Genomic DNA, 323 nt, shown 5'->3' on the forward strand with positions numbered 1-323 from the left:
ACGGAAACCAATGGCGGCGAGGCCACCGGGGCGTGCTTTTTTTCAAACGCCATAGGCGCTCCCGGCGAGGGAAAGCCCTGCCCTCTGCTGCTTGATTGGGCAACGGAATGACTCGGTGCGGCCCATTTCCCAATAGTCTCGGGAGATGACGATTGATGCATCCCTTGCCCAATGGCAGCGCAGACTGCGAAGCGCGCTCTAATTGTGAGGCCGGGAAGGCGGGCGCCGCCCTCGAACGCGGGCCGGAAGAAGATGGCGGTGCGCCGGCAGCTGCAGGAGCTCTTCCAGGACCCGCAGCCCGGCGGGGCCATCACTGTGGAGCG

General features: G+C 65.0%; 2 protein-coding genes across 2 annotated transcripts in view; one reads left to right on the plus strand and one right to left on the minus strand.

Annotated features, from left to right (window-relative positions):
• NUSAP1 (nucleolar and spindle associated protein 1) overlaps positions 1-53 on the minus strand; it is a 12632-nt gene extending 12579 nt beyond the window's left edge. Inside the window, exon 1 of the mRNA XM_009319261.1 lies at positions 3-53. Coding sequence (XP_009317536.1) covers positions 3-53 — 51 coding nt within the window. The remainder of the gene's footprint in view (positions 1-2) is intronic.
• A 102-nt stretch (positions 54-155) lies between these two features.
• The window catches only part of OIP5 (Opa interacting protein 5), a 3950-nt gene continuing 3782 nt past the window's right edge, over positions 156-323 (plus strand). Inside the window, 1 exon segment of the mRNA XM_009319262.1 lies at positions 156-258. Within this exon segment, the coding sequence (XP_009317537.1) occupies positions 156-258 (103 nt within the window).

This window comes from Pygoscelis adeliae, unplaced genomic scaffold, assembly GCF_000699105.1.
Source record: "Pygoscelis adeliae isolate BGI_AS28 unplaced genomic scaffold, ASM69910v1 Scaffold22, whole genome shotgun sequence".
Lineage (NCBI taxonomy): Eukaryota > Metazoa > Chordata > Aves > Sphenisciformes > Spheniscidae > Pygoscelis > Pygoscelis adeliae.